Source organism: Marmota flaviventris, chromosome 16, assembly GCF_047511675.1.
Source record: "Marmota flaviventris isolate mMarFla1 chromosome 16, mMarFla1.hap1, whole genome shotgun sequence".
Classification (NCBI taxonomy): domain Eukaryota; kingdom Metazoa; phylum Chordata; class Mammalia; order Rodentia; family Sciuridae; genus Marmota; species Marmota flaviventris.
The window spans coordinates 26,607,355-26,634,992 of record NC_092513.1 but is presented as its reverse complement, the minus strand read 5'-3'; the positions used below and the strand labels follow the sequence as shown (position 1 = coordinate 26,634,992).

Genomic DNA, 27,638 nt, shown 5'->3' with positions numbered 1-27,638 from the left:
CCATCTAAATTTTCTTCTTTGTTCACAGTGCGAGATGAGGATGGAAGCACGCCGAAAAAATCTTCTCATTTTGATTTTGCATTACTTAACACAAGAAGGGTATGTCACATTATGAACATTACAGAGATGATCCTCTCTTTCTCTGACCTCTGCTTTTCCAGCTACAATTAAAAGAGCAGGTTCATATTTATAGAAAAATTGAGTAGAACGTAGAGTCCCCACACACCCACTCCTTCCCCTGGCTTCCTTTATCATTAATGTTATTATTTTTTTGTGGTTTTGGGGTTTGTGCATGCCAGGCAAGCTTATTATTATTATTGCTGTGCTGGGGATCAAACCCAGGGCCTCTAAGAAGGGGCGCTACCACTGAGCTACATTCCCAACCCGCCTATTAATATCTCGAATTGACAGGGTACATTTGTTAATGAACCAATTTTGATACATTGTTATTAGCTAAAGTCCATAGTTCACATCAGGTTTACTCTCTGTTGTACAGTTCTGAGATTATTTTTTTTTTGGGGGGGGGGAGTACCAGAGATTGAACTCAGGGGCACTCGACTACTGAGCCACATCCCAGCCCTATTTAGAGACAGGGTTTCACTGAGTTGTTTAGTAACCACTTTTGCTGAGGCTGGCTTTGAACTCGCAATCCTCCTTCCTTAGCCTCCCAAGCTGTTATGATTACAGGCTTGCGCCAGTGTGCCTCACTTAGTTCTGCGTTTCAACAGATATGGAGTGACATGCATCCATGATGACATTGTCATACAGCATTATTTTGCTGCCCTAAAAATCCTCTATGTTCCACCTATTCTTCCTTCTTGTCGTCCTACCCGATAAATAAGACATACTTATATTGTCTCACTTACCTACATATTTTTCACATTATGCACTGAAAACTTTATTGACAGATCTACTTAGTACACAAAATACTTCTCCTTTCCTCTACAGGTTTAAAGATAGCGTAGAAATGCAATGACTGTCTTCTTAATTATTTTTTTCCTTAAAATATTGGAGATTTGTTTTTGATTCAGGGTCACCTCTGAAAAATCAAAATATGTGTGGGCCATGTTTTTTGAGATTTTTTTTAAAGGTAGTCTTTTAAAATAAAAAAATGAAATTTCTGTAAGTATATTTAAGCATTCTTTTATTATTTAAGTCACTGAAAAACTCGAGGTTTCGTTTTTGGTTTTATTTAAATTTAAGATGCATGCATGTTGGTCACTAATTTTAACTCTACACCTTGAACAAACTTTGTTGTTGACTTACTTTTTTTCTCTTAATTGACAATGTTGTAAGCTGTTTAACTGTGTAAGTTGTTTAACTGCAAAATGTGACTTAATATCAAAATTTTGATAATGACTTTTCTCCCCTAGTAAAGGTGATGAAATTACTACAATGTCTTTAACACAAAAACATCCACCACCCTCACTTATATGAAACACAGTTTTATCAGACATTGCTTTTTGATATTTAGAATCTAAATTTTATTGAGAAAATGGTTCATTCTGTTTTAGTCAGCTTTTTCACTGCTATGACTAAAAATCCCAACCAGAACAACTGTAGAGGAGGCTCAGAGTTTCAGAGATCTCAGTCCATAGACAGCCATTTTCATTCCCCAGGGGCCCCAATGAGGCTAAACGTCATGGTGGTAGAACAAGGCAGAGGGAACCAGCTCACATGATGATCAGAAAGCAGAGACAGAGAGAGGTCCCCACTTGCCAGATACCAGTATATACCCCAAAGCCACTTGCCAATTCCCACCTCCTCCAGCCACACCTACCACTGCAGTTACCACTCAGTTAATCCCTATCAGGGGATTAATTCACTGATTGGGTTAAGACTCTCATAACCCAGTCATTTCTCCTCTGAACCTTCTTGCATTGTCTCACATGTGAACTTTCACATCCAAATCATAAAAATTCTTTCCCCATCACCAACAGTCTTAAACCAGAGAAATGAGTGGGCTGGCCATCAACTGATGCTCAACAGCTGAATTTCTGTATCCACTCATAGCATTAGGGAGAAAGCAATAAGCTGAGAAGAACAGGCCTGGATTTCAGTCCTTTCTATGTCGCCATTTGCAATGTGAGGATATTCTTGAAATTGATGAGCCAAGCAGTATGAGATGGTCCACGGGTTGTTCTGAGTTATTCTCCAGTCCCTAAGGAAAGCAAATCTAAGGGCAGCATAGGAGAAAGTGCCAGGCATGAGTATGTGGCTCATTAAGGTAGGGAAAGCTTCCTAGCTAAATGCACAGACTTTGGAGCCAGACTTTGGGTTTTGTGTGTGGTGCTGATTGAACTCAAGTCATCACACATGTGAGGCAAGCACTCTATCACCAAGCTACATCCCCTGCCCTTTCAAATATTTTTATTTTGAGACAGGTTCTCACTAAGTTGTCGAGGCTGGCCTGGAACTTGTGATCTTCCTACCTCTGTCTCCTGAGCAGCTGTGATTATAGGCATGTGGCACCATGGCCAGCAGAAGCCAGTCCATTTTTATGTTAAATGCCTGCTCTATTCTTTGCTAATCTATCTTTGCTATTATTTGTTAATCTAGTTACTTAGTCCAAGATCACATGTTTAATGAGAATTAAATATGTGCCATGCTTAGAATAGAATAGTACCTGACACAAAGTAAGCTCCTATGAGCATTTGCTATTTTTACTATAGAGGAGATGGGTTTGGATTTTATTATTTTTATATATAACATGGTTTGAAACATATAGAATGAGGATTTGGTCCATTTTACATCATCTTTTGATGGACTATCAGTTCTATCTAAAGAACCCAGAAGTGTGTAGAACATTGGAAACAATAATTTTGTTAATAAGTATTACTTAAATTAATATTGTACTCAGGTGAACTTAGGTTAAACTAAGGTAAACAAGCCCCCTTATTTCGGGTCTTCTCAAACCATCTAATTTGCTATGTGCAGTGGGAATATCTGTGCTAACATATTAGGTATTTAGGGTTCTGCAAACCAACTTGGCCAAGGAACACTTTTTTTTTTCCTGAGACTATTTTAGAGACTAGTTTTCTATGGAACTCTTTGAGAATGCTGTCTTTGCAGATTAATTGACTCATATGAAACTTAGACTCATCATGCTAGGTCTTAGAACTATGAGCATAATATTAACAGTTGTTCAATAAACGTTATCTGAGTAACCACTGAGGAACTTACTAGAATGTAGATGGGTAGAATAGAAAGCAAGACAAATATATTTACACAGAAAATCCTTGATTTTTATTGCAACGTATGTTGCATTCAAGAAATTGTCTCGGAAATAAGAGCTGTAGAAACAAAAAGACTAGTAAGTCAGTACAACTAACCCTTTTTCAATTTTTATTATGGCCAGAATTTACTGTATACCGCTTAAAACATATGCATTTCCCCAATTTGCCACTAGATGGCGCTTTGAATATCAAATCAATGAAAATTCTACTTGAGCTGATCATTTTCCTGAGACCTGCAGGGAAATGGGTGAAAGAGTGGGTTATCAAGATGAAAAGTGAACAATTGGTATTTTAAAGGACATGTCAATGTAAAGAAAAAAAATATATATATATATCCTAAATGAAGTTCTGGGAATTCAGCAAAGAGAACAGATTATTGTGGATTGGAATGACCAACCCGGAAAAGTCTTGCAGAGGTGATGTGATCAGGATTTGATAGATATGTAGAATATACATAGAAAAGTGTGACGGGCAGAGGTGCAGAGGAAGAAGGGACATGGCACAAGTGGAACCCTTAAAGGCCAGCATTTGAATCTGCAAGTGGGAATTAGTGAAGGCAGACTCTGGAGGTCATGGATGCTGGTCTTCAGTCCCACACATCCAGCCTCTGGGGCCTGAATGATGTGACAGCCTTCCTCCTGCATCTGGTTCAGTCTTACTTGCTACGGTCCACTCGTGCCCACTGCTCTTTCCGATATTCTGTCCTGTCACTCTGTTGACTAAGAACCCAAGTGGCGCCATGACAGAACTCATTCCAGCTCAAAGAATATATCAGAAACCCGCAGAAGCAAATTTGTTCCTCTTATCATTAGCCTAGGAAGCATGGGGCCTGCAGTCATCTTTTCTAGAAAATTTTAAGTCAAAATTCCACAATCCTGGAAATAGTTCAGAATGCAATGTGATTTAGTAAGGACTACAAGCAACCTAAAGTGCATGTCCTTAGCTTCCTTCTTTGTTTATTTATTGCTTTACAGGTGCATACATGAACTTAGTCATTTCAAAAAACAGAAAGATGTTGAATCATCTCTGAGCATCTTTTGACTTATCTGTATTTTCTAGTTGTTTCCTAAATGGACATGTATTACTTTATACTAAACAAAAATTATTTATTTTAAAAACATATTTTGTTTTCAATCCCTGTAAAATGGGAATTAGGACACAGCATAGTATATAGGCTGACTAACTCCCCAGTCAACGGACTGACTGTGGTTTGTGAATTCTTTAAAATTAGCTTGAGAGCCAGGCACAGTGGTGCACACCTATAATTCTAGCAACTTGGAAGGTTGAGACAGAAGGCCAGCTTCAACAATTTAATGAGACCCACAGCAACTCATTGAGATGCTGTCTCAAAATAAAAAATTAAAAGAGCCAGGGATGTGGCTCAGTGGTAAAACACCTCTGGGTTCAATTCCTAGTACAAAAAAAAAATAGCTTGAGAGAGATAAATACATTTAAAAGTCATTGGCAATAACCATGGCAACCTCTTTAAAGAATAAATTTTCTAATTGACCTGAATCTTGTGGAGAGAAGAGGACATAATAAAAAAAAAAAAGTTTGCCTTCCCAGGTTTGAATCAAAGAGAAAGAACTCTAACCTGCAGCAGGGATTCTAGTTTTTTTTAATTGTTTTTTAGCTTTATTTGGACCCCATACTTTTATTTTATTTATTTATTTTTATGTGGTGCTGAGGATGGAACCCAGGGCCCTGCATGTGCAAGGTGAGCGCTCTATCACTGAGCCACAACCCCAGCCCCTCCCTGTAGCAGGAATTCTTAACCTGAGGTCCTTGGATAAGACCTTGAAAATGTATAGTAATTTATGTGTATTTGCACATGTGAAAACTTTTTAAGAGAAAATCATTAGTTTAAAAAAGAAATTAATAACTAAGAATTGAGACCTGGAGAGACATTCTACTTTCAGAGGTTTTTGAGTCCTTGCTTCTCATGGTATCCACTTACGTTGGACAGTCTTACCACAAAACAAGTCAAAAATGACAGTTCAGAACAGTGGTGATGAAGCTACTTACACGTGGAAGCACCTTTCATGTAATGTTTGACTAACTCAAATTATTGGAAATAACTCGTCCAAGCAGATGACATCTTCTCACACTAAATTTCTTCAGTGATGCTTATTGACATATGCTTGGGATTTCCTTCAGGGATCATGACACATTGCTTTGAATTGTCCTAATGGAGACAAATCTTCCTTTTGGGGTTGAATTTGGATTTTAACAATTTCCAAATATTACCAGAAATGAATACTGGTAAATAAACAGGTAGGAAATTTAGGCAAACCCATTTTTGGCTGAAGATGAATAAAAGTAATTTATAAGACATTTAGTTGACTCACTTATTTGACTTTAAAGCAAATTAAAATTTTTTGAGCAACGATGACATCGTTCGTGTAAGCATGAAGCTTCCAGAGGCAACTGTTTTGAAAGACATATTTGGATAAACTTAATAAACTAAGGTCCTTACTCTCTAGAAAAACCTCATATATTCTAGTTTTCATCTGCTGATCTATTTAAGGCTTACTCTCTGTATTGAGTCTCTTTGGACTTGTAATGCCTATTTTCCTTTGTTTTTTGTACCCAAAGTTAATTATTTTTTCTTCTATAAAACTACCAGATATATTGATGCAGCCAATGCTTTGGAGCAAGAAACCAAACTGGGGTTACGACGCTTTGAAGTTTGTGACAACATTGATCTTGAAACTATTTTGATGGAATATGAGAGTTATTATTTTGTAAAATTCCAGAAATACCCCAAAATTGTTAAAAAGGCATCAGATACAGGTACATGACTATTTTCTAGATATAAGTTTTTTATTGCATCGTTGTCAGATAGATGGCACTCTGCACCCTGCACTGTAAAGGAGACCAGAAAGATCATGCAGCCTCTTGATCCAGAGCAGACAACCTGTACACGACCATCTGGATATTGACGTCCCTTTAGTCATGTCGGCATTTGTTTGAGGAATGTATGTTTTAGGACAATGAAAGCAAAACCCAAGAGTACCGCAGGTGCTCTTTATAAGACCAGCATTAATTTCTGCAGAGACAGAGTGGGCTTTTGGAAGAGGATGAATGACAAAGACTTTTTCTTGTTAGGAAGACCTATTATCTATCTTGAAAATAACATGAAAATGAGTATTGGTGAAGCTAATAGCTCATGTATAGATAATGAAATGCTTTTGAAAGCCATCAATCCAGATAATGATCAATATAATGCAAAGACCTGATATAGGTTAGCATTCAAGGAGGTTGGCTGGAGGGGAGATCTAAAACCAGGGCTCTAGGTTTTGTAGTAACATTGACTTAGAAGTCTATAAGTGGGGGGAAGTAATTATAAACCAAGGGAGATCATTGTCCTGTTTACAAGGCACTTGTTAAGCCACAGACTTTAACATTTCATGTAGGGACCAGGAAACCAAGAGGAACGTCATTTAAAAATAGCCAAGCCTGAATCTCAGAGCTGGAAGAGGTCTGAGAGGTATTTTGTCTGAGCTTCCTTCCAATGCAGGGTTCAGAGCTTGGATTTCTTGGCCATTTGTTAGGTATGGACCTTGAGTTAGCCTTGCCTCCTAAGCACAGGGCTGCTAGGACTGTAAGACACATGATCTGATTTCTAGATGGCTGGCTGTCATCCTGGTCCCCACATTCTCCTGTGATCTTGCACACCGTGTTTTGATTTTAAGGTAAACTAGGAGAGTATAACTTATGTGTTTCTTACCAGACTCACATAATTTTCGTGAGGTTCCTCTGCACCCCAGCAAATAGATGTAAGTTTTTTTTTTTTATCACATCATGATGTCAGGTTCATGAAAACTCAATGAAATGGCAGCTGTCAAGCCAACCTGAATTGGAGTTGCCTTTATGGCATGTGCTGTCCACCACATTTCCTTTTTTTCTCCTCCTTGGCAATTTCACTTCTCACTAGATCAGATGGAGTATCTTGTCCAAAAGACTGTAAAACAAACTTTTAGAACAATGTAAAAGGAGAAACATACCCCAAACTACTTTGTCTCCTAAGATTAAATTCTTTCCTTTTCTCCCAATATTTGTTTTGCCACAGGAGAAAATAATTTACCACCAAGAAGTGGAGGGAAGACCAGAAGGTAGAGTAAATAATACTTCGTCTTGATCAGCTCAACTCTGGGAGTATGTGGGATCTTTCTAGAAGAATCTCTAGTGCCTCTCCATGGCCAACTACCAGCAATACCAAACTATGGTCATGTGACCATAGTGGGCTCAGCCATGGAATACCCCCAAGTTACAACTGTCCAGAACATGGACCAATGTTTGTTAGTTTTTCTGGTTTTACTGCAAATAATTGCATGGAGTGATTCTGTCTTTCTAGGCCATGTAGCATGTGGAGTGTGGGCCTCAGAGAGTAAAAGACCCAGGCCCAGTTCCTGTCTTTGCTATTTATAAGAATGGAGCAAATTTCTGTCTCGTACTGAGTGCCTGGCACACAGAGCACCCAAGGAATTCTATTTTCTATTTTTATTTTTACTTATCTTTTTGATCCTGGGGGTTACACCCAAGGCCACTTTATAATTGAGAAACATCCCTGATCTTTTTCTATATTTATTTTGAGATAGGCTCTCTCTAATTTGCTGAGGCTGGCCTGGAGCTTGTGATCCTCCTGCCTCAGTCTACTGAGTTGCTAGGATTACAGCTGTGTGCCACCCAGCCCCATTTTTTAAACCTATCTAAATAGGATCTGTAGTTTCTCTATGTGCTCCTAGATTACTAAACAATTGTTTATTTACCTCAGGTTAAGTGGTTAGAATAATCTCCTCCAAGGTTTTTGTTCCCTTCCTTAGGATGATGAATGACAGTTATCAAAATCTTCCCAAGATCAATCAACAGAGGCCACCATCCAAAACCATGGCAGGGAAGATGGGGGACAACAAATCTCTCAACAAGGAGCAACCAAAACAGGTGAGATGGCTTTGCTGGATGTTGGTAGTCTTACACTTAGCTGAGAAACAACCCCAATTTAAAAAGATCATTTTTATAAAATTTTGAGGCCCTATCTTTTTAAATTTGCTATATGATTTAATTGAATTGTGGAATTCTCTGAAAGTTGTAGACTTTTACTATGCTGGATGAAAACCATAGACAAATCTGCAGATTCTCCAGTGTTTCTTAATTTGAGCAGGAGGACTCCTTCCTGTCTCTCCTCACCCCCCATATTTCCCCTAGATTGAGTGCAGGAAAGAGAGGCTTGAGGGTAGGGCCTGGAAGTTGCAGAGCTCCAACCTCCCAGCTGAGGTAACTGCAGATGACAGGACTTCAGTGTCCCCAATCATATTCTTGGGTTCTTAAGTGGAGACCAGGAATAGTCTCCATTGTGACTGGATCTCAGGATCTCCTGTTGGGCTTATCCCAGACCTCCATACTGAAATTTCTAGAGGAGGAAAAGACAGTAAAAGGAAAGAACATGGCAGGTTCTGACTTCTGACTCAGGAGATCCATATCTAGAACCTTCTTAACTAGGACAAAACTTTCCAAGCTTTAAAAGAAAGAAGAGCAACAGAAACCCATAAAAGGAATGGGAGAGAATTAATGTCCAAGATTCTTGGCTAGAAGATTCCTTGAATAGAAAGGAATAATCATAAGACCCAGTTGGTGAAAAGGAATCCCTCACCCTCAAGAAGGGTCTATGGCTGTGGCCTCCTGGGTCTGACTCAGGAGGAGGAGAGGTGACTTGGGGCAGGCCAGTCACACAGGAGGCTGGCTGATCTTGCTGTATCTCCAGACTTGGCCAGACCTGCCACAGACATCCTGGCACAGGAGAAAGGACCAGTCAGCAAGTGGGGACGGGTTGAGGCACAGCTATTTCCTCCATTGGAAAAGCTGCTCGGAGCTCATGGCCTGTGGGATCTCAAGTCTTCCCTCAGGACACAGGTAGAGAGGTACTTCCTCTTACTGGGTCACAAATGTGGCTAAATAACACACAGGTCTGGCTGCCCATTGACAGGATACCTGGCATGTGGTTTTGTCAGGGGCACTGGCAACTCTAAGCAGCACCTCTAAGCAGCTCCCACAGCTGCCTGCTCACCATGTCCCTCTGTCCTCAGGGCATCAATAACACTCACATGGAGACCCCTGACTTTGGCTTAAACATATCAAGAATCCACAAAGACAGTGGAGAAGAAAGTGCCCACCCACGAAGAGTAAGTGGAACTCAGGACACTGAAGGGGGGGTTCTTTTAATGAACACAATGCAGTATTTTTGTCCAACAGGGAAGTTAAAACCTCATGATCAAATGTTGGCTGTGAGGTACACTGGTAAGAGTATGCATGGGAATAGAAAATGGGTTCCTGCCTTTGTGGAGGAATGGTCTGGAGCCAACTGCCCCATCTCCAAGGAGCTCATTTGTTCTTTATTTGTAATACACTTAGGGTTTGGAAGGGATGGAGTAGCGCGATAAACACTGGCCTGGCGGTGCTGCCTGAGCTGTGGCCTCCTGCTCATTCCTTTAGACTCTGACAAGATAGTTGAATAGCAGTCACCCTTGTCCTTGGAGATGTGACTCCAGGTTTACGTGGAATTCCATGTGGACCAGGAAACCTCAGTTGATCCAGGGCTGGGATCCCGCCCTTGATAGATACGTCTGTCCTTGTCATTATGAATGCCATGTCTGGATTTGTAAATGATAGTTTCTCAAAGAGAGAAGACCCAGGCTGGGTGAATGCAGTCAAAAGGCAGCTCTGCCATGTCCTTTGGGGGTGGAAAGCACCACATTCTCTTGATTGTTCCCTCCAGGGAGGGGGGTTCTTTAAGAGTCTCCTCAATCTTTAGTCAGATCTGAAACTGTAGACTGCTGGCTTAGCTCTGGCCAGCTCTCTGGCAAACTACTGTGTGTGTGTGTGTGTGTGTGTGTGTGTGTGTGTGTGTGTGAGAGAGAGAGAGAGAGAGAGAGGGAGAGAAGGGGTGGCAGGGAGCATCTCCCTGGAAATCAAGGGGTGCTTCCTCCTTGGCCTGAGCTGACTTCCTTTAAGGGCCCCAATGAACTGGGCAATTGCTGGAGATGATGCCACTCGAGTCAATGTCCCCCAGAAAGCAAGGTTTCCTTCTTCACCCACTCTGCTTTTGTCATGTTTTCAGTCCCTTTTGTGCCTGGCAGTTTTTTGTGGCTTTGGTTTCTTTTGTGAATGCTTACATTGATATAAACGGACGTTTCTGATTGGGTCACAAGGAAGGGACGATTTAACCCAGCACTTAACCTTGGAAACTGTCTGGCTATAAATTCTCTTTCCAGCAGAAATGTCCTGGGGTGAAACGTGAATGGTTTTCTCCCCAGTGTTTTAAGTGCACATAGGCTGAATGAGGGTGTATATCCAGGGGTGAGCCCCAATGGGTCTGTCCTTGCCACGGTAGGGACCCTGGCTTCAGGATCTCCCCAGCACACTGAATTTCACAGATGTGCTGTTCTTGAGGGCATGGGCTTCAGAGTCAGCCTGCAGGGTTCACTCTGCAACAACATTTCCCTGCTGTGCGACTTTAGGCAAGTTGCCTACAATTTCCACAAAATTGTCATGCCCACCATAATGAAAGGACAGCCTTAGTACAGGGCCTGTCTGTCACATGATAAACAGTGAACGTTGGCTACTGGAAATACTTGCATCTTTGCTTTGCCCTCCTGACTCTAGGGGAGACAGGGTGGATTTGGAAGGTATATGGCTTTGAATCCTGGCCTTGAGTCACTTAGCTCTACCACCCTGGGAGAAGCACTTGAATCCTCTGCCTGCCTCCACAAATGCAAAACCAGGATGTCTCTCCTCACTGGCAGAGAGGTTGCAAGAATTAGAAACAATCCTCCTAGAGTGTCCTGTACACCCGTTTTGTACCAGGTACTACTGAGAGAGGCATGCAGACAGGACATGGCTCTTCTCTTGTACCAGGGAGTTCTTCCTGTGCCTGTCGCATTTTAAAAGAATGAGACTAGACAGGGAAAGCAGATGGCATGTGCTAGGAATGGAAAAGCACTGGTGAATTTTTATTCAAATCAACTTCATTCTGAAGAATTATTGACCGTTTCCTCATAGTGCCCCAACTTCAGGTCGTCATTGTTTTTAATATTAGTGCAGGTTTTTCTAAGGCCTGCCATTAAGCTTGCCCCAGGTACCAGGAGATATAGAAGTGGTTTGTTTTGCTGAGACTGGGCCACAACGGATAATCTTGAATGTCTTCATGGTAGAAATAACCATAGCTCCCTTTCAGGGCCCAATCATCGACTTCCGAGGGCTGCTCACAGACGCCATCAGGGGAGCAACTGGTGAACTTGCCTTGAACACCTTCGACTGTAACCCAGACCCCTCAGTAAGTGGCCAAGATGTGCCATCCAGCTCTCAAACTGCCAAAATCCAGGTGAACCCTGGAAGTATCCTCAGCACTTTGAGTACACTGAAAGCTTGTGATCAAGTTTAGAGGTCAAAGCAGCCTGTCACCATTTGTTTCGCCAAGATCCTGTTTTTCTTCCTAAATTATGAAGCACTATTGTAATGTGAGCCTTTCTGTTCCTCTCATCAGGAACGATTGCTGAAACCTCTGAGTGCATTTATTGGCATGAACAGTGAGATGCGAGAATTGGCAGCCGTGGTGAGCCGGGTAAGCTCCGCTGTTCAATTCACAAATTTACCGAGGCAAACTGGGGCTCCTAGAGCATTGTGGGCTGCTTCTTTTATTAATAACAATAAATATGATCATTTATTTATAAAGTGCCCCCACTTGCGAAGGCACTCATATTGTTTAGAGGCACAATAATGCATGATAAATAAATTATAGAATCATAAAATTACAATATAAAAAGCCCACTATCTCAGTGTAGAGGCCAAGAAAACCAAAAGACAAAAAGACTTAGAAAGAAGGGACAGGTGAAAGGTTTTATAGCAGGGCCCAGAGTCACGGAAAGAAGCCTCTTAGAGAAGGAAAGAACATATTTGCATTTTGTTTCAAAAGTCAAACACATAGGGAGATTGAGAGTCCGATGATCTCATAACTGGAAATTTCCATGAAAAACAGATTATAACGAAAGATTTTACCACCCAGACTAGAGACTTCTCAAGCTCATGCCTCAGAATCTAAATAAAGGCAGTGAAGCTTCATGGTTAATGACATATGCTTTGGAGTTAGTTGACCAGCATTTGATTTCAAGATCCTTTTCTTTCTAGCTGGGTGATTTTGAATGAGTTTCCTGAGATTAGAATGGATTCCTAGTCACAGGTTCTTTTTCAGTTTCCAATGTTTTTAATTGAAGACTGAAATCAAGGCTGGTTCAGGGAGAGGCTTGAAATGTATCAGGCATATTCTAGGTCTGGAAACACAAAGGTGGATAGGTCAGACACAGTCCTTGCCTGTAAGAGTTTCTGGTCATGTGGGCAAGTGCACTTTGAGCATGAAGAACGGGTACTGTGGGGAAAGAAGACACTGGGAAAAAGCTCAATGAAAAAGAGAGGAAGACAGGGTAAAGGCACAACTATGTGAAATGGTACCACTTATGAATGTTTCTGGGAATCCAAGTAAGAAGCAGAGAGTAGAAGGAAATGGGATTGGAGATCCAGGGTTCCTGAGGCGGGACACCCAAGCAGTACTAGGGCTAGGAACTGGCCTCTAGAGACGAGGATCTTTTGACTGATGTTCTCAGGGGATGGGGTCATCAAATGTGCCTGCAGATAACTTGTTCTAATGGTAGTGAGGTGGATGGATGGAAAAGCAATTGAGAGGGAAGGTCAGCTACAAGATTTTTACCAATGAGGGTAGATGGGGGTTTGGGCCAGATTGTGGTGACTGGTATGCACAAGAGAGTAGAGCAAAATATTTTTTAGACTCACAAAAACTCAATAGTCTCATTACCATTTTTGCAAAAGAATAACCTGACTGAAGATAGAGCTAGAGATAGGAAGTGACCTGTGAGGATTCCGTGTGGAATCCTCTCCATGGAACCAATGGACATAGCCATTCAGCCCCTGCTTGAATACTTCCAGGCATGGAGAGATGACCACCTGATGAGGCCTGTTGATACCAGTTATCTGACTGATAACTTCAGAATGATAGAGGAGAAACTGGAGTTGGGAAATTAAACACTACTTTGTGGAACACAGTGTCAACTCTAGAAAAGGGCAAGAAACACTATTCTCAATGGATGCCTTGAATACCAAGGTAGATGAAGCCTCAGCATATGCAAAGATGTCCTGCAGAAAGGGCAGAAATAAGAATGAGAGTGACTGGTGGGCTTCCTGCAGATGTAGACTTGAAAGACAGGGTGGGCCTCCCAAGATTTTGGAAGACTGAGTCCTTTCTCTGTCATCCCATCCAGAAATGGATTATGCACATTATACACGAGCCAAATCACTTCTATACATAGTTTCCCTCTTAGAAGTGGCACTGCTGTGTTGGGGGATTCTCGATGAAGGGGAGAAGGTAGGGCCCTGACATGTCACTGACATTTAAAAAATGTACTTAAAAAAAGGCTCATGTTACTTATTAGAAATTAAATAAATAAAAGGGCAGTTTCCAGATTCATGCTGTAGTCACTCAGAACGACTTTTGGAAAGGAGGCTTTTTTTTTTTTTTTTTTTTTTAATGTAACACTCTAGACATTGTTTGCCTGAAATAGCTCCTACACAGAAAGGCCCCTGAGTGACTGTTCTGAGGCATCTTGTGAAATTGGAGTTTGAAAACTGTAAATTAGTTATCAGTAAAAACTACCTTAATTGATTACCCTCGATGGTTGCTACAGGGCTCTCCTGTAAGAGGGGAAACGGCTTTGGCTCCATTGTCGGCTTCCTTGAATCTTGCAGAAGCAATTGCTCCTGCTGAAAGTAGGGAGCTATCACTAGGGAAAAAAGATAAATTGGTTTCAGAGGAGCATCATCTCTTTTATGCAACAAATTAACAAAGTGTTTGCCAGATCAAAGAGCAAGAGAGAAGTCAGGCGCCGGTAAGGAACTATGTTTTGCAGTGAAAACTAGTGTAATTTCAAGGCAGATTCTGTAGCTTCTTTGATTATGGTCATAAATCAGCATGGTGTGTTATTGACTGAAGACAGATAGAGTCCATTGTTAGGAGATTTTTTTTTCCTTTTTAAAAGAATCATATTATATCATCAATATCTTTTTCAGGGAAAATCGTTGAATATTTTCATTATATCCCTTTGGTGAGCTAACCCCAAATTACAATGTATACATATACATATATCTAATATGAAAAGTTTTGATCACCAGCCCTTTATATTCTATTGTAAGTCAAGTTCTCTGCTCCCATGTTTATTACAGCTATGGAGGAAAAAAAATAGTTTTAACAAAATGATCAAATGTGCATTGCAGGACATTTATCTCCATAATCCAAACATAAAGTGGGATGACATTATTGGACTGGATGCAGCCAAGCAGCTAGTGAAAGAAGCTGTTGTGTATCCTATAAGGGTAAGAATGGCAGGGGTGGGGGTGGGGGTATTTCTGCTCATTATCCATTGGACAAGCTGTATGTCACACACCTTTCAGGAAGGACAGGCCAGGATGATTTTCAGTCCACGAGTTAACTTTGTGCCTGTCACAGCACTTTGTCAACACTAGGGCATCAGGCCTAGCCCATTCTGGACACTTTAAAATCATGTCTCATATTGGTTCCAGGAAGATGTCTGCTTGATGTGATCACTGAAGATCTAGGACTTTGTCTTGTATATTTGATTTGTCAGCCACTACACATTGGCTCCAATGAACCTCCCTCTCTAAAAATAAACTTAGTATGGTAGAAATAGCTCCAGTACTGCAAACAAATAAAAAAGTAATTTGATTTCCTAAAAAAAAGAAAAGAAAAGAAAAAGAAAAACAGAAATAGCTCTGGTAGGAGAGGACCTCTCACTTGGTTTCTATAGGTGCTCCCTTACCAGTATTGCTTGGGCCAATTGTGAAGGGCAGACAGTACCTTCCCTGACAGGAGCCAGCAGAGCCAGAAAGCTGTGCTCATTACATATTCCTGACAAATTTCTGCATGGCTCACAAAATAGGTAGAAGAATAGAAAAACAATTCTCTCCAAACAGGATGAGGAGGAGGTCAGGGAATCACATGGTATTTGCTGCATAACAGACACAAAGAGTGCATAAAGCACAACTTAGTGCCTTAGCCCCATAACCATTTATTGTCTTATAATTCTGAAGGTAGGCAGTTTGGGCTGGCAGCTGGGCCAGCTCTTCTCTTTTCCATATGGTGTTGCTGACCCAGCTCAACCACATGTTCAGGGCATCAGCCAGAGTAGCTGGAAAGGTTGGGATAAGTGGGTCAGTTGGGGCCTCTCTCCCTTAGCAGGGGAGTCCAGCCCTGTTAACAGAAGGCTCCTAGAAAGAGGTAAGAAAGGGCAAGGCCTATGTCCTAAGCATTTTTCATATGTCTTCTTACACTGCTTATATTTGCTATTCTTATACTTTTTCAGTTTCTTATTATATTTGCCAATGTCCCATTGGCCAAAGTCACAAGGCCAGGCCCAGGATCCAGTGGTGGAGAAACAGATTCTACCTCTTCATGGCAAGAGCTGCAAAGAGTCTGTGGCCATGTCCTATAATCTCCTGCAGCCAGAATCATTTTATTGAATAACCTACGTATTCTTACCCGGGAGCCCACGAAGCCTTTGTTTTTTGGGTGCTTTTATTCTAAGAAGACAAAAATCAATAAATTGATTGTCTTTTCCCTTCATTCTTCCTGTCTTCAGATATGGGAGTAAGAAATACCTTGGTGTTTGAAGTTAATAGAAATTTACTCTCTTTTCCTCCAAGTAGAAGCATAGTACAAAACGTTTAGAAAGGATAGAACATCTCATTGAAATTCTCTGGATGTGTGACAGCATTTTAAACTTGGCATGGGATGATATTCAGATTTGACATCAGGATTAGCAAGAAATTAAGAGCCAGCTACAATTTTACTATTCTTTTTCCTTCTCCTTGTTCTCTGCAGATCCCACCCACTGCCCAGATTATTTGAATTTGAACTAAAGGAAGAGGCTCACTAAGGTCCATGCATACCCTTCTGCAGTCAGTTTCTCCTCAAGTATTTGTCACTGAATGATCCCTATTTATTTATTTGTTGCAAAGGATCAAACCCAAGGCCTCACACATGCTAGGCAAGCACTCCACTAATGAGTGACACCCCCAAAGTTTTTTGGTTTTGTTTTTAATTATTTTGAGATGAGTCACACCAAGTTGTTCAGGTTGAACTTAAACTTGTGATCCTCCTGCTTCAGCCTCCTGGATAGTTGGGATTCTAGGAGACTGCCTCCACATCTGACTGCCTCCACACCTGACTGCTTCTCACTTCTAACACAGTCAGAGCTTTGTATTTCACTCACTCATACCTTTATTTATCGGTTCTTTTATGGGTTTTGTTTTTGTTGTTGTTTGTTTTATGTACCAGGGCTTGAACCCAGGGGCAGTTAACCACAGAGCCACATCCCCCGTCCTTTTTTTTGTTTTTGAGGCAGAGTCTCGCTAAGTTGATTAGGGCCTTGCTAGATTCCTGAGGCTGGTCTTGAACTTGTGATCCTCCTGCCTAAGCCTCCTGAGCTGCTAAGATTACAGGATTGCACCACTGCCTGTCCCCCACCCCTGATCTATTGTTTATCTTCTTGTTCTTGTTTTACAACATTTGAAAGATTGCCAAATACCATATATGAACACGCAACCAGTGTAACTCCACATCATGTTCAACCACAAGAATGGGATCCTAATTAGAATAAGTTATATTCCATGTGTATGTATAATATGTTAAAATACACTCTACTGTCATGTATATCTAAAAAGAATAAATTTACAAAAAGGAAATAAAAAGATGGCCAAATACTCTATACATAGAACTATGGGAGAAATGACATTGTGCATGTAAGAAATAAGTATTGATTTAAAAATGCCTCCTGTATGAATTTGTAACAAAAAAATCCCACTATTATGTATAATTATAATTCAAGAATTAAATTTTTTTAAAAAAAGAACTATTATATTGGAGGGGAATATAGGCCTTTCTTTTTTCTTTTAAAAAAGACTGCTCTTTTAGAATTCACAAACAGGTTCAATCATTCTTATCCAGCGTGGAAATAAAATTGGGATAAATAATATATACAGAAAAGCAGGTCTTAAACAGACAAAAGGAATCCCTGAATTGTAGAGTTGGGCTGTGTTTTGCTCTAGCAGTACCAACTCTCTGTGCTAAGGGGGCACGGGCTTATGCATTGATACCAAACCTCCTCATTGTTCCCTGTTTCTTTTCCCCCACAGTATCCACAGCTATTTACAGGAATTCTTTCACCCTGGAAAGGACTTCTGCTTTACGGCCCTCCAGGTAACACAGTTTCCCATTTCTGGGTTGGTAGGAAGTGTGTGTGCAGAGGATGAGTTGCCACTGTGTCCTCTTGAGAACTGGGGCAATTGAGAGCTGTTGACCACTGCCTCTTCCCTGTGTGAGCCTGACTTGCGCCTGTCAGCAGGGAAACTGGAGTTTAAGCATCAGCTCATGTTTATCCCCATGTGTCTCTAGGTACAGGAAAGACCTTACTGGCCAAAGCTGTGGCCACCGAATGTAAAACAACCTTCTTTAACATTTCTGCATCTACCATTGTCAGCAAATGGAGAGGGGATTCCGAAAAACTTGTTCGGGTAGGAATCCTTAATTTTGTATCTTTTAAAAACACAAGTTCTTGTAGAATATAGTGGAAATAAAATGATGTTAGCGGGGTGGGGATATAGCTCAGTTTGATAGAGTGCTTTCCTCAAATGCACTAAGGCCCTGGGTTCAATTCCCAGCAGTCCCCGCCCCCCTAAAAAAAAATGATGTTCAAGCTTAACTTGTTTTTAGATGATACCTATGTTAGATTTTGTCCTGGGTCTTGATTACAAAAAGCTGGGGAAATGGGTTTACTATTATAATTGGATGTTAATCACATCAGCAGAACATGATCTCCTTTCTTTTGGAATTTTACCAACAGTTTTTTTTTTTAATTCATGCAACTTAGGAATGGAATCTGGGGGGAAGAATGATCTCTGAAGTGGCCTATTGTGAAAGTATTTATTATTAAGTATGTGCAGTAGTTTCAGTCAACATTTATTCAGAGGCTACCACTGTATGCTCGTTCCTATGCCAAGTACTCTACGGAAAAATCAGGAGGCTTAAAACTTAATTATTCTTTCAGATGCTCTGAGCAAATCTCTTGCACTGTGCTCACAGCCTGAGGGTTTTAACCTTCCTTAAAGGGCTGTTTCAATCTTTACAATGTTTCATTCTTAGTCTTGGACACATTTTACATTATAAAAATTTACTATATCTTCCAGTCAGTCACCTTAAGAGAATTTGTGTCTGTGATTTATGCCTCAATGTAAGGTGGATCCTTTCCAGAAATCCTGTTAAACTATTGCTTTTTGTAGAAGACTGATAAGTAATCAATACTAAGTGAATATAAAGTATTATGTATTTTCTGAAAAGAAATTACCCTAAAATATTACTCTGAAATTACGTTCCCTTGAATGACTCATTTCCAAAAGATTATGGTCTACTTGAAAGTCATAATGGAATATTTTAAAAGAATTGATTTACCTAACATAACCTATTATTTATTGTTTTGATTTTATTTTCAAGTTGTTTCACATGTGTATGTTTTTGTATATTCTTTATTTTTTAACTTATCTTTATTTTGTTCATTTACTTTTATGTGATACTGAGGATGGAACCCAGTGCCTCACAGGTGGAGGCAAGCACCGTACCGCTGAGCCACACCACAGCCACCATTGTATATTCTTATCACCCCTTCAGAGCTGTAATTTGTGAAAACATTCATTGACATTTACTTTGATCTTTACCTTGAGTCTAACTTAGTGCCAGGTTAAAAAATGGGGCTGGTATTTGTCTGTTCCTACATTTGCTATTTCCACGGGATTATGGTTCACTGGATTTCAATTAGCTGAAATTCAACTAACTGCAATCCATGTTAGTCTGATGCCTTTGGGGAGGCATTTCATTTTTGTATGCTGAGTAACAACAAAACCCTTGAAAGATGTACCCCAGAATCCACTTAGATTCATCTCCTGTCATAAAGAGTGGTGTTTAGAGCCACAGACACAAGACATTGCCAAATTCTCAAAGAAGGATTCATTGTACTTCCCAGATAAGACTTACCTAGGCAGAAGACTAAATTCTGATATTTTATGAATATTCCTCTAAAATGAATACTTTTGGCAGAGTTTGAAAGCTAAATGGATTTTCTTATTTAATGTTGAACCACTAAACAAACTCAGTTAACTAGAACTCTCCATTCTCTGTGAGCATTTTATTTAGCTAAAGTTTGCTTCTGCTTCAGTATTATTTTGTTAGAACTCTGAGGGTGAAGAAATGATTCCTTCCCTACCTCCCCTTTCCTTTACCATATATTTAAATGTAACTAGCTCTTAGTTAAAAAAAATATATAAAAGAGTCTATAGACTCCTGAATCCTCTCCCTTGAGGTACTCATTATTAACAGATGCTTGCATAGCCCTCCAGAACATGCATATATAATTTTATTAACATTATTGCGTATTTCTCTTTATTCTTAAATACAAGTAAGAATATACTATACACTCCCTTCTGGACCTTGCTTTCTCAACACTTTACAAAATAACTTAGATATTGTTCTGGACTATTATATTTAAAACATTCTTTCATATGTCTACATGGTGCTTCATTGCATGGATAAACCAAGTGTATTTAACCTGTTTTTTACTGATGGGCATTTAGGTTGCTTCCAGTCTTCTGTGATTATGAACAGATCTAGGAGGACAGTCTCCTATACACATGTCTGTGCATGTGTAGTACAGAGGGCAATTTCTACAAAGTAAGGGGATGAACATCACTGATTGCTAAATTACTCACCCACAGGATTGTAGTAATGTGTGTGTGTTGCTTCCCCACGCTCTGACCAATACTGTGTAGTATCAAAATTTAAAAATCTTTATCAATCTGAGTGAAAAATAATGTTTCAGTGTTTATGCTTTTCAATATGTTAGTACTTGTATGTTCCTCTTTGATTTGAAATAAGTTTGAGCATCTTTTATAGGTTAGAATATATTTTTTTAATGAAATGCATTTTTACTTGAATATTTGAAAAAATAATCCAAGAAAAAATAGGTAACTTCTGCCAACCTTGAAGGATCTAAAAACTCTTTTCCTTTTTTAAATTACTTTATTTTCTCCTGCTGGGTGTGGTGTTACACACCTGTAATCTCAGCGATTTGAGAGGATGAGACAGAAGGATCTCATGTTCAAGTCCAGCCTTAGCAATTTAGTGAGACCCTTTTTCAAAATACAAAAATAAAGGGCTGGGATGTAGCTAAGTGGTAAAGCACTCCTGTGTTCAATCCTCAGTACCCCCACTCCCCCCACCAAAAAAAAAACATAAAACAAAGGAAACTTTATTTTATCCTTATTTTTGGAAATCTTGGAAACATCCTCACCTAGAAAACCTTGGTCATGCTGTCAAGCCCTTTCCTGTGAAGCATTCAGATAAAGAAAGCCCTTTAGGACCTTCCCCTAAGTCAGAGAAGCTTTTCCTGACATTTGTTTCTCTTTCTATTCCAATTAAGAGTTATTTATAGGGAACCTTTGGGCTGTGTTCCTCCCTCCTGTTCTAATGTTCATGCCTCTTAGGAGTTGAGCACTATCGAATAGTTGAGTGATCTCTTTAGCAAATGCATATACCTGTTGGTGCTTACATCTTTCACTGCCCCCCACCAATTGTATGACTTAACTTCCTCCAAGTACCTCTGAAAATTTTAGACTAATGCTTCCAGAAGCACTTACCCAGGATTCTATTTATTCTCTGGGAGTGGGAAGAACAGTGACGTGAGCAGTACCGTGACCTAGGCTCTCGATGTGGCTCTCCTTGCAACTGGGTGGCAGTTGATCTAGTTGAGGCGATTGTTCTCTTGCACCTGAGTGAGTTCTTTAAAAATCACATAGTTCTAATGTTCTGTTTTCCACTGGGAAGATCAATGCTGTAGTAATCACCCTCAATGTCAGATGTACTGGGGCTTTCTTTTGTGTGACAAGGAAGAAAACTTACTTTCTTCCAGTTAGGTGGGCTCCAGTGTATTTAAAAAGCGTTCAAGACAAGTGTCCAATCATTGCCCTGATTCTCTCATGTCATTAGACTGAGTTTCTCTGAAAGGAAAAAGGTGACACATGGCCTTGCATGTACCCGCTTCCCCAGCAATGACAAAGGTGAGGAATGCCCCACTCCAGGAAAGAAGGCCTGTGAGGGATAACCTGCTGCTGTTGGAAAGCCACAATCCAGCTTTTTCTGAGCCCCTCCTCTCTTATTTGTTCTGTGATGCTTTGCTAGTGCTAAGTGACATAGAGAATAAATCCCCCGTGGCTATTAAAGAATCTCTATTCTTTTCTAAATCTCTTCTGCTTTCTCCGATCAACCAGTGAAGAATTGTATATGGTGCTCAAGAGATCAGTTTCAGGGTTTAAAAAAAAAAAGGTTTAGATTTTTATACTGTTTTCATCACCGCCACGTCTCCCTTTAGAGCTCTTTATTTTGTTTTTATATGTCTGTTCTTTTGCTGGTTGCTTTCCTGTTCTTGTTCAGTTTATAATATTTCATCTTGGAATAGCACATCTTACTCAACCAAGAATTGCCTTTATGTACCTGATTGTACCAAGCAGCAGTGTGGAGGAATTTAGGAAACAGAAAGGGGCAAAATTTTTCAGCCCTGTCAACCATGACTGGAACCCTATCCTTTCCCTTTCCTTCTGAGAACGACCTTCCTATTGTCCCCACAGATTAAGTGAAAAACCATGAAATGATTTTACAAATCCTAAGGCTCTGTGTCCATATGGAACATGCTGTTGGCAGGGTGTCCTCCATGTTAACCAACCAAGGGAAAGCTTAGAAACTTGAGTTTTCTCTTCAATTCTGCCATTTATGATTAGTAAACTTGAACTAACCACACACTCTCTTTGGCTCTAATTTTATCAAGTGATAAATGGAAATAATTGGACCATCCAACCCCCTGGGGTGGTAGTAGGGAGAAATAATGGTAATGATTATAAAGTTACTGTGAAATAACAGAGTGCAGAATGAATGCGCATTATTATAGTCATTCTAAGCTTTTAGTCTCTGGGAGCATCTGAGGACTTTGACTTATGTACATGATGAGGACTTTAAGTATATGAATTTGAACTTGGCTTGCTTTTCCCCCACCCAGGTTTTATTTGAACTTGCCCGTTATCACGCCCCCTCTACGATCTTCCTGGACGAGCTGGAGTCGGTGATGAGTCAGAGAGGCATGGCTCCTGGGTAACAGACGGGGGTTTTTTTTGGTCATCATTTCTCCCCTCTTATAAGTGTGTTTGATGGTCGGAAGCCCATCGACATTTACCAGCAGAATGAGCCTATTAATAAGCCCACAAATTTTCTGCAGACACATGGAAAGGTCTTTAAATTAGATCCTGTTAACTGAATAGCTGATTTAAGTAGTTTTTATAACCGGAGGAAATGTCATTCTCCCTTCCCCCCACCCCACAGAGTGGTTCGGAGGCCTGAAGATCATCCAGTCCCAGGATCCCAGGCTGCCACAGCGGTCCCACTGGCTCAAAATAGCTGCCTGTGACCCCCTCCTCTGGAGCCGGAGGGCTGCCCATGGGGAATGGGGCTTGCCCACTCAGCTCCTGCAATGGGCCAAGTCTGTATCTCACTCCCTGGAGGCGGCCCTTGTCAGTGTGAGAGGCCAGGAAGCCCCTGTTTCTCTGACATCAGGTTGCGGCTCAGCATGTCTGATTTTAAATATGTCACATATGTTATTTGTAAAGATTAAGTGTCAGCTAATGTCCCCAGCAGGAAGGAACACTTCTCAGACTGTAATAAGCCTCTGTTTATGCTTTCAAAAGGCCAAGTAGGGTTTTCTTTTTGTTTGTTTGTTTGCTTGATTTTAAGTCTTTCTGTCTTTGATCAGAGGTATTTTTCTCTGAAACTTTTCATTATTTTTGGCATTCCTGACTTGCAAAAACAGGTCTCGAAAATCTCAACACAGCTGCATTTATTAATGACCTCTAATGGTCTACCATTAAAGCAGAATAGTAATGAAAAGCATAATAGTTGTACTTGTTGAAAATATAACTAGAATATAATTTATGACATTTATGCATTGTAAGTCATCTTTCCGGCAGGGAAAATCAAGCATGAGGATGCACCCAAGTCAGTTGCGATTCATGCAATTGATTGAAGTGAGACACTTTCCATGGTTTAACCGTTGCTTGTCAGCCGCAGGCTGCGGCACTCTGCTTCTCTAAATGGAACCTGCCAGGAGCAGAGAGCCCCTGACCATCCCATAATTATTCCCCCCTGCAAAAACAAGCCCTATGTGGCCTGCCCTGCAGTGGTAACCTGTGCACCAGCTCTTATGTTTGCCGTATAGGTTTTTCTCCCCCAGGGTCGCCACAGCATTGATGGCTCCAAGTTTTGCCCTGAGTTTCAGTTTCCTTGTCTGAAGCTTGAAGATTCTAAAGCTAGAGTCTTCAGAGAGTCAGGAAGTAATGTCAGGTACTCTGAAGTGAAAGAATCAAAATTATGGGCAAATGCTAAATAAACATATAACTGTACCATAAAAGAGCCTTCTCTCTTAGGAAATGATAGTTGTGTACTAAGAGGCATAGATCCTAAGAAGCCTTAGATAGGTTGAGCATCCCCAAGTTGAAAATCTAATATCTGAAGTGCTCCAGAACCTGAAATTTCTGAGCTATAACATGATGCCACAAGTGGAAAATTCTACACCATGAAGGTTTGTTTCGCGCACGGAATTATTAAAAATATTGAGTACATTTCCTTCAGGTTATGTGTTCAAGGTATACATGAAAGACAAATTAACTTTATGTTTAAACTCAGGTCCTTTTCCCAGGATATCTCATTATGTATATGCAGATATTCCAAAATTAAAAAAAAAATCTGAAACTCGAAATACTTCTGATCAAAACATTTTAAATAAAGAATACTCACACTGTACTTAGTTTGGTTTGCCACCCCATACATGTACAGAAAGTTGAATGTCGTTTTGCCCAAGAAAGGTACTTTTTTGTACTAAATCTATGCAAGTGAAGAGGAAAGAGAGTCTGCTGAATGTGGTCAATGTTTCCATCCAGTTTGAATTGGTTGGGTTCTTATAACTTGTTCTTTCTTAGTGATAACATCTCAGGCAATAGAGGGTTTAGAGGGCAAATTTGCACAGAAAAGTGCCTCCACTGAGCTGTGCAAAGAAACCACAGGTTCCATGTCAATATCTTGCCTCTTATTAGAAGAGAACAAAGCAGATTCAGGATAGTAATTCACCTCTCTTGAAAAATTTAGATCTATAAATTATACTAAAAGTAATACTGTGTGAAAGTGCTTTTATGCTTACCATATAAATAAAAGAGATTATTCTTAATTATTCCATTTTTCAAGGCAGTAAACCATGCTGTAGGTAGACATAGCCAGGCTATATTTAATCTACACATTGGCACTGTTCACCCTTCAGTTATTTTCTAGTTCACTGCTAATCTTTGGATTTCTTTTAAATACCATAATTCTATTTGTTTACTTTTTTCCTATTGCTTTCTATGTGAACATAACACCACCCTGCTTATTTTCTTTAACTGACTTGAGTGGCTTTGTTTGCTATCAGAACAGTCACTGGGTCACTGCTTGAGTGCCACTCTTGTCATGAGGTCAAAACCTCTGCCACTTGAGAGAATCATGTCTTTTTTGTCCCTCTATAGGGGAGAACATGAAGGAAGCCTTCGGATGAAGACAGAGTTACTGGTGCAGATGGATGGGCTGGCGCGCTCAGAAGATCTCGTGTTTGTCTTAGCAGCTTCTAACCTGCCATGGTAAGAAATCAAGAGAGTACATGTTGAATACATTTTCATGAGCCACTAAGTACAGGTGAAGATTTTATAGTGATTGCTTTAGGCAAAGCCTAGTTGTTTGGTTCCAGCCCTGGAAGATTAATTGGAAGGCTTACTGTTCATGGCCCCAGTCCTTGCTACCCGTACCAGCAAGGAATCTGCCTTAATAGAACACAGGCCTGGGCTACGCTGGCAATATTTAAAATGGACATTTTGAGTTTAAAGCTAAATTATATATAGTCGGTCTCTGTACTCACTGGTACTGCAGCCACAGATTCAACCAACTGCAGATTGAAAATGTTGGGGGGAAATTATGTTTGGATTGAACATGTACAGATTTTTTTCTCTCGTCATCATTTCCTAGACAATATTATCTAACAGTGACTCACCTAGCATTTCCATAGCATTAGGTATTACAGATAATCTTGAGAGAATTTAAAGTATGTAGGTGAATATGCATGAGCTATGTGTGAATGCTGTGCCATTTTATATAAGGGGCTTGAGCATCCTCAAATTTTGGTATCCACAGGGCGTGGAGGTGTGGAACCAATCCCTCTTGGAATCAGAGGGATGATTATACTATGTTAAAATTAAGCAGGGTTTTGGCATGGTACTTTCAAAGGCTTCAAATCTCCAGGTCTCAAAGAATATTCCAGAAATAATATTTGGATTTTATCAGCATTAAAATTAAACTTTTAAGTTAGGAGGAAAATCTTTTTTTTTTCATGTTGTACAATAAACAGAAAGCTAAATAATCTCTAATTGAAAATATAATCTACTCTCAGTGTCTTTTATTCAAACTGCATCTCAGAGTGGTTTAAGAACAATTCCAGAGGTGGAATTGGGAAATAAGAGATGTTGACTAGGGAAAAATAATATCTACTTGGAAAATATATTTTAAAAAATAATTATAGTCCCTTTATAGTTTTAAGAATATTTTCACATACTTTTTTTTTTTTTAAGAGCCACAGGTGAGGCAGGAGACAGATAAAGGAAATGTTGCTTTTCCCATTCTCAGAGGGGGACCAAAGTCAAGAGAGATCAGTCTACTTAAAGTCAACAGCAATGTTGTAACTGAGCTGGGACTTGTGACTCTGCCTCTACCTGCCCACCTGCCCTCCCTCCCCATCTCTTTTTCCACATTCAAAGATAAAAAGAGAAAACTCTTTCATAGTATATGCTGATCATCTGGGATCCCAAACAAGAATTCACTGAGAAGAAATCATGGCATTCACATGCAATCTATTGTTTAAAATGTATTCATAATTTAAAATTGGCTCCACCTCCCTATGCATTTATAAGACTTTATTTTGCTCAGGTGTTGAGCAATTATTTTCAAAATGTAAAAAAAAAAAAAAAAAACAGAAGAAAATAAACGTTATTCTCTCAAGTGGCAGAGGCTTTGCCCTCATGACAAGAGTGGTACTCACAGCAGTGACTCAGTGGCTGTAGAACAGGTTCTGTTCCGATAGCAAAAGAAGCCACTCATGTCAGTTAAAGAAAATAAGCAGTGTGGTATTATGTTCACATAGAAAGCAATAGAAAATTTTGAATTTTACATTTTGAAGATGTATCAATATTTACACACAATATTAAGGTGAAGTTAAACAGAGAATTGTCATTTAAATATCAGTTTAAGTAAAAATTACTGTAAGCTATTGTTTTGGACTAAACTCCCGCAAGGAAGGATCTAAACAGACCAGACTAAAAATCAAAATAGTCACCCATGCTAATTCCAAGTCACCAAACTGGAACCAAGCTGGAATCTGCCCTTTTGAGAAATCAAGAGATAGAGATACTAACCCAAATTCCCAAACTAGACAGTTTTGATTGGTATAAGAATGAAATTAATTTGCTTTAATACTTAAAAAAATTGAAGTAAGGGCTGGGGTTGTGGCTCAGCAGTAGAGCGTTCCCCTACCACATGCAAGGCCCTGGGTTCGATCCTCAGCACCACATAAAAATAAATAAACAAAATAAAGGTATTGTATACAACTAAAAAATAAATATTAAAAAAAGAACAAAAACAATTTTAAAAATAATTGAAGTAACATGATATTAACCATTTGCTTTCCTATTGTTCTGCTCCCCATCTCTGCTTTACAAAAAGAAACAAAAAAATGTGATTTTGAAATGATCAATCCACTTTTCATTCTTTGTTTCTGCTTTCTTCAACCTTTGTCTATAAAAATCAGCCCCTTCGGCTGAGCTCACTGGAACACTTACTATATTTTATGATATGTTACCTGATTCTGGAATCTCAAAGCCAATTAAGATCTTTAAACTAAATTTATTATAATTGATAAATGAGATTTGATGAATGGAATCCTTTAGGGAAGGAATCTCCTTCATCCATTTGAGATGGGATTGAACATAACCACTTTACTAAGCCTCAGGGTGACCGTGAGAGTCCACTGGGATGGGTATGTTTCGAAAATGTCTTTTTGCAGTTGAGTTACTGAACTGGTACCAAACACATTTGCACTTTGTAAT

General features: G+C 39.8%; 1 protein-coding gene across 2 annotated transcripts in view; it reads left to right on the top strand.

The window, feature by feature from the left end:
* The first annotated feature begins 5,941 nt into the window (after nt 1–5,941).
* Nucleotides 5,942–27,638, top strand: part of Katnal2 (katanin catalytic subunit A1 like 2) — a 37,551-nt gene continuing 15,854 nt past the window's right edge. Inside the window, exons 1-11 of one of the 2 annotated variants that reach the window (XM_027949086.3) lie at nt 5,942–6,029; nt 7,312–7,351; nt 8,063–8,180; nt 9,323–9,418; nt 11,470–11,568; nt 11,779–11,856; nt 14,574–14,672; nt 17,511–17,574; nt 17,770–17,888; nt 22,472–22,563; nt 25,017–25,127. In XM_027949086.3, the coding sequence (XP_027804887.3) occupies nt 5,957–6,029; nt 7,312–7,351; nt 8,063–8,180; nt 9,323–9,418; nt 11,470–11,568; nt 11,779–11,856; nt 14,574–14,672; nt 17,511–17,574; nt 17,770–17,888; nt 22,472–22,563; nt 25,017–25,127 (989 nt within the window). In that variant the 5' untranslated portion in view covers nt 5,942–5,956. Of the gene's footprint in view, nt 6,030–7,308; nt 7,352–8,062; nt 8,181–9,322; nt 9,419–11,469; nt 11,569–11,778; nt 11,857–14,573; nt 14,673–17,510; nt 17,575–17,769; nt 17,889–22,471; nt 22,564–25,016; nt 25,128–27,638 lie in introns of both variants that reach the window. The other variant, XM_027949085.3, reaches the window with a different exon arrangement.